Genomic DNA, 6,000 nt, shown 5'->3' with positions numbered 1-6,000 from the left:
GTGGCCGATGGAGTTTAATTTAGATAAATGCGAGGTGCTGCATTTTGGAAAAGCAAATCAGAGCAGGACTTATACACTTAATGGTAAGGTCCTGAACAAAGAGACCTTGGAGTGCAGGTTCATAGCTCCTTGAAAGTGGAGTCGCAGGTAGATAGGATAGTGAAGAAGGCGTTTGGTATGCTTTCCTTTATTGGTCAGAGCATTGAGTATAGGAGTTGGGAGGTCATGTTGCAGCTCCACAGGACATTGGTCAGGCCACTTTTGGAATACTGCATGCAATTCTGGTCTCCTTCCTTTTGGAAGTATGTTGTGAAACTTGAAAGGGTTCAGAAAAGATTTACAAGGATGTTGCCAGGATTGGAAGATTTGAGCTATAAGGAGAGGTTGATCAGGCTGGGACTGTTTTCCCTGGAGCGTCGGAGGCTGAGGGGTGACCTCATAGAGGTTTATAAAATCATGAGGAGCAAGGATAGGATAAATATTTCATGGATAGGGGAATCCAAAACTAGAAGGCATAGGTTTAAGGTGAGAGGAGAAAGATTTATAAGGGGAAATATTTTTATGCTGAGGGTGGTGCACGTATGGAATGAACTGCCAGAGGAAGTGATGGAGGCTGGTGCAATTACAACATTTAAAAGGCATCTGGATGGGTATATGAATAGGAAGGATTTAGAGGGATATGGGCCAAATGCTGGCAAATGGGACTAGATTAATTTAGGATATCCGGTTGGCATGAACATGTTGGACCAACGAGTCTGTTTCCATGCTGTAAAATGGATTCAAGGTTTGCTCATGACTAGGTATTTTTGTTCATTATCCAATGAGATACATTACACAGACTATTCTATAACAGATAAAGTAGCCTAGTAACATTACACTTTATAATGAATATTGGATGCATACTTAACTATTCCTTTGCCAATTAAACTTACAAACCTGAGACAAAGTATCAGAGAAACAAAAATAAAACTGTTTCCACATAATTTGGGTCTCTTTACTTTTATTAAGTGTGATTTAGCTTTCAAATAAAAATGGCTTTTAAAAGTGAAAGACTTGACATTAAGACGATTTAAAGATACCATTCAAACTTGTGCATAGTTCATGTCACCTTGAAGAAGCTTTTCCCCTATGCTGGGCTTCAATATGTTGGAGGTGAGAAACCAGAGTCTTATGAAACCAGGCAGGTATCACTGTGTTTAAGATGTCGCTTGATGCTCTCACTGGCGTTTAAATTTCTCAACTCTACGTCATCACTAGTTGTTGTGTTTTCAGGGTCTTGTTCATTCTTTGTTTTGCTTTCTTGACTGTATGTTTCCATTTTTTGTTCAGATATAGTACTTTCTACTGAATTGTGTATTTCCTCATTGGATAGATCCGTCACAAGTTGTGCAGCTTCATCAATGAGTTCTGTCATTGCCTCCTTTCTTTCAGGGATCAACAGCTCATGTCCACCATTGGCTAGCTCTTTCCGACACAACTCATTAGTTTCCTCCTCAATCTCAACACTTATTGATTCTCTCCCTTTGTTCTCATTCCCCCTGTACTGTGCTTGCTTTGCAAGGACATATTCTTCATCCTGTTCTTTTATTTCATCTCCTCTTTCTCCACTAATTTCATCCTTGGGACTATCAATATAATTCTCCTTGTTCATTTGCCTCTCACTGTCTGACAAACTCTTCTGTCGTATCACTACTTTTTTAAACAGTTGCTCCAACATTTCAAATGCTCCTTTTTCCTTCCCACCAGTGTTTTGTTCAGCACCACCCCCATTCTGTGTTTCTTCCCCATCTCCGTGTACTTGCCCATCAGTTACAGTTTGCTGCTTTCTCATGTCTAAATTTGAATTTGTCTCACTTCTGTCTTTATTGTCCTTTTGTGTTAGACTTTCTCTTGCATTTACTTCTTCTTTAATACCCTGTTCCTCTCTTGTTCTGCTGTCCTCTCTTTCATTTACCTTATTCACAGATAAATGTAGCCCACGGTCAATTTCTTCATTCTTTACAAGATGTTCATTGTCTAGTTCTTTCTCCTCTCTTTGACTCTGAGCTTCATATGCAAATTGCTTTCTTTCACCACCTTCCATCCCATTACTCAAAAACCCTTCATTGGATATTTCCTCTTTTGTTCTATCCTCATTTCCCTCACTTTTCTCTTCATTAATTTTCCCTTTGTGTACCGCTTCCCCTGAAGTAACTTCACTTACTTCCACTATTAACTTGTTCTGTTCTTTCTCCTTGCAGTCGTTGCTGTCCTGATATTCTGGGTCCTTTTCTTTACTCAGCAACTCCAACTGTTCTAAAGTTTCACTTCTATAGCCTTCCAGAGCTTTTTCACTATCCTGAACGAGATCATTAGATTCTTCCACATGGGTATCATCTGCACCCTGTTGTATGAATATGTTCATAATTCCCTCTTGATCATTTCCATTGGAGATGTCTTCAATAATTTTCATACTTTGCTGTTTGTTGGATTTGGTTTCAAAGTCATCATCAACTAAGAGTTTGAACTCTATATCTTGAAGGGTTACTGCTGAGCCCTGAAGTTTCTCCACACAGTGTTTCCTCATTTTGTCTGATTTAAATTCCATTTTCTTTGCATCCTTATGTTGGAGGTTACTCTGAATATTTTTATCTGTATTCTCTATAGCAATAATTTCAGTGCCCTGTTGAAAAATAAAAAATAGTTATAGTACATATTAGGTATATCAGTTGCAGTTATATTATAAAATTAGTTGTAATTAAATTTAAATATGCAATGTTGTTATGGACCAAACCAGACCCCCTCAAAATATATTAAGAAGATTAGCTTAGATTGCCTACAGTGTGGAAACAGGCCCTTTGGCCCAACAAGTCCACACCGACCCTCCGAAGGGTAACCCACCCAGACCCATTTCCCTCTGACTAATGCACCTAACACTATGGGCAATTTAGCATGGCCAATTCACCTGACCGGCACATCTTTGGACTATGGGGGAACACCGGAGCACCGGGAGGAAACCCACGCAGACACGGGGAGAAGGTAGCCTAGACCCTAACTTTTTTCTTATTTTGAAGGTAAGTGTGAGATGTTGTGTTGGAGATGCAATTTGATTGGTCAAACTACTTGAAGTTAAGCAAAACAATTTATTTAAACACTATATTAAAATAGAACAAAAGAAAGGAACTTGGAATAACTTAACTCAATTGGCAAACTTAACAGAATAATAAGATTATTTTATTACTAACAGTAATTGTTCCGATATAGTAACAACCCATAAAGACACCCTTGGCAAATGGCAAATTCAGAAAACAGAATTGTCTCACAAGCAACTAAAACATCCAGAGAAAACTCAGCAAGAGAATGTAACAGCGAAGAGAAATCCGCCTTCCAACCCTCCTGAGATGCAGCAACAACTGCTGCTAAAAGAAAACCTAAAAATTCTGGTTCTGTGAGAGCTCAACCCCACCCATTCAGGCTGGTTCTACTGTTCCAACTTTTAAAAAAAACCAAGGCCTCACAAGCTGTTTACTCTAGTGGTTTTGTTGACTACTATGTACCTCTGCTTTAAAACCTCTCCAAACAAAAAGGACAAAATAACCTGTTAAAGCCACAGCATCATCACAATATTGATGGCCTTAATTGCACATAACTAACATTTGTTTCTGACTGTACAAATGATCACCTACTGTCCAGTTCAGGTACCTGTCTCTATTTGGTAGGAAGTAGGTGGATGATGAGAAGGGTTAAGCCACAGACAGTACTTTCCCTCAGAGCAATACTGAAGAGCACTTTTCTCATAATAAGGACTAGGTTAGTTGGCTAGATTGCAAGCACACAGTTCAGAATAATGGCAACACAGAGGTTCAGTTCCTGTTCTGGCCAAGATAGACTTGGATTCTGCCTCATTGCCTTCAGACTAAAAGGCAATGGAAAACTAACAAGAAGAAAAAAAATCCAAAGGGAACAAGGCAGGATGAGGCATCACAAGACTTTGAATCAAGGACATGTCATTGGACATCTGCCATTTTTCCCCTGCAGTTTAGGTCATTGCAATACAAGAGAACAGCTATGGCGACACAGCCCCCAAACTGGGCATGTGGGAAGTAGTGTGGGAACCAACAAAAAGAAAAACCTATTAGAACTTGTCTCCGCCAATCATGGATTCCTGAAGAAGGGCTTATGCCCGAAACATCGATTCTCCTGCTCCTTGGATGCTGCCTGACCTGCTGCGCTTTTCCAGCAACACATTTTTCACTAATCATGTCATAGATGCATCTTTGCATGACACTACAGGCAGGAGTGACTAACTCATTCTGTATGAAGGTGAAATCCCATCTTCACGCTAAGCATACCTGAATGGTGTTGTGTCCCCAAAGGAAAATTTGGGTGAGTAGTAGGGGAAGAAAAAGTAAAAGACATTTTGGTTACATCCAGAAGTTCCAAGAGTGATGATTCCATTACCAAGTGCAATTTCCCTTAGACTCCGGGCACAGCATAAAGCAAACCTTTGTTTTAATTACTCTTACGTGGCTCTCCTGTCTCTCCTCCAGCTGCTCCTGCATGCAAGTAATCTTTTGCTGCAATAAGTGCTTGGCAACTTTCTCTGTCTCCAGTTCCTGTTGATGCAATTAAGAAAACAACAATTACTCAACAACTTTCATGTCAAACTATTTCCATTTTTATTTACTGCTTTTTTGTCCTCAGAAGTGGAGGGATGACGCTGCTTGGAAAGGAATTGTTTTTGTTCCTTTTTGTATTCAACACTTCCAGGTGACACACAAGTGTAAAGTTAGTTCTATACTGTCCCAACAATGGGCATTAACACCTACTTTCCGCAGTGCACCCTTATTCCTCCAGTGACAGGAGTCACTATTTTAATTTGTCTTATGTGTGATGTCAGTGCTGAACTGGTAAGGCCATTGGAGTGTTAATAAAGAACGTAGGACTATATGATGTAGGAGCAGTAGGCCATTCAGCCCAATGTGTCTGCTCTGCCATTCAATGAGATCATGGCTGATCCGACAATCCTCAACTCCACTTTCCTGTCTTATCCTTGTGACCCTTGATTCCTTTATTGATTAAAAATCTATATTTAATGACCCAGCTTCAACAGTCCTCCTCAGTAAAGAATTCCACAAATTTACTCCCCTCTGAGAGAAAGAAAATCCTCCTCATCTCTGTCTTAAATGCACAATTCTTTATTGTGAGATTATACCATCTGGTCCTAGATTCTCCCACAAGGGGAAACAACCTTTCTGCAAGTTGTCTCTCATTTTTCTAAATTCCAATGAGGACAAGCCCAATCTACTAAACGTCTCCTCATTAGACAGTCCCTCTGTACTTAGTATCTGGTATCAACTGAGTGAACTGCCTCAGGATTGCCTGCAATACCAGTATATCTTTTCTTAGATAAGGGACGCAAAACTGTTCACAGATTCCAGCTGTAGACCAACCAGTGCCTTGCATAGTAATAGCAAAACCTCCCTTTTTTTTCCCATTCATTCCATTTGCCTTCCTTAGTACCCACTGAACTTGGATGCTAGCTTTTTGTGATTCATGGATGAGGTCTTCCAAATCCTTCTGTTCTGTAGCTTTCTGCAGATTTCCTACATTTGAATAATATTCAGCTCCTCTATTATTCCTGTCAAAGTGCATAGCCTCACATTTCCCCATTTTTTTTTCATCTGCTAAGTTTTTGCCCACTCCATTAACCTGTCTATATTCCCTATGCAGAGTCTTTATGTCAGCCTCACCACTTGCCTTCCCATCTATCATCCGCTATCTTGGCTACAGTACAATCACTTTCCTCATCCAAGTCAATAATATATATTGTAAATAATTGTGGCCCCAGCATTGATCTCTGTGGCACACAGTTAGTTACAGTTTGCCAAGCTGAAAATGCATTCCCTCCACACCCTTGTCCAAACTCTGTCATTAATTAGTTAGCTAATCCTTGATCCACGCTAATGTAGCACCTCCACCACCATGGGCTCTTATATTATAAAGTAGCCAGATATGTGG

General features: G+C 40.0%; 1 protein-coding gene across 4 annotated transcripts in view; it reads right to left on the bottom strand.

The window, feature by feature from the left end:
* Window positions 1-973: 973 nt before the first annotated feature.
* Window positions 974-6,000, bottom strand: part of LOC140471094 (uncharacterized) — a 60,415-nt gene continuing 55,388 nt past the window's right edge. For all 4 annotated transcript variants that reach the window (XM_072566955.1, XM_072566957.1, XM_072566956.1 and 1 more), the window contains 2 exons: window positions 4,506-4,595; window positions 974-2,662 (listed from right to left, as the gene is read on the bottom strand). In XM_072566955.1, the coding sequence (XP_072423056.1) occupies window positions 1,169-2,662; window positions 4,506-4,595 (1,584 nt within the window). In that variant the 3' untranslated portion in view covers window positions 974-1,168. The remainder of the gene's footprint in view (window positions 2,663-4,505; window positions 4,596-6,000) is intronic.

This window comes from Chiloscyllium punctatum, chromosome X (assembly GCF_047496795.1).
Source record: "Chiloscyllium punctatum isolate Juve2018m chromosome X, sChiPun1.3, whole genome shotgun sequence".
Classification (NCBI taxonomy): Eukaryota; Metazoa; Chordata; class Chondrichthyes; order Orectolobiformes; family Hemiscylliidae; genus Chiloscyllium; species Chiloscyllium punctatum.
Note: the sequence above shows the minus strand (reverse complement) of the source record. Positions and strands in the feature narration are given on the sequence as shown.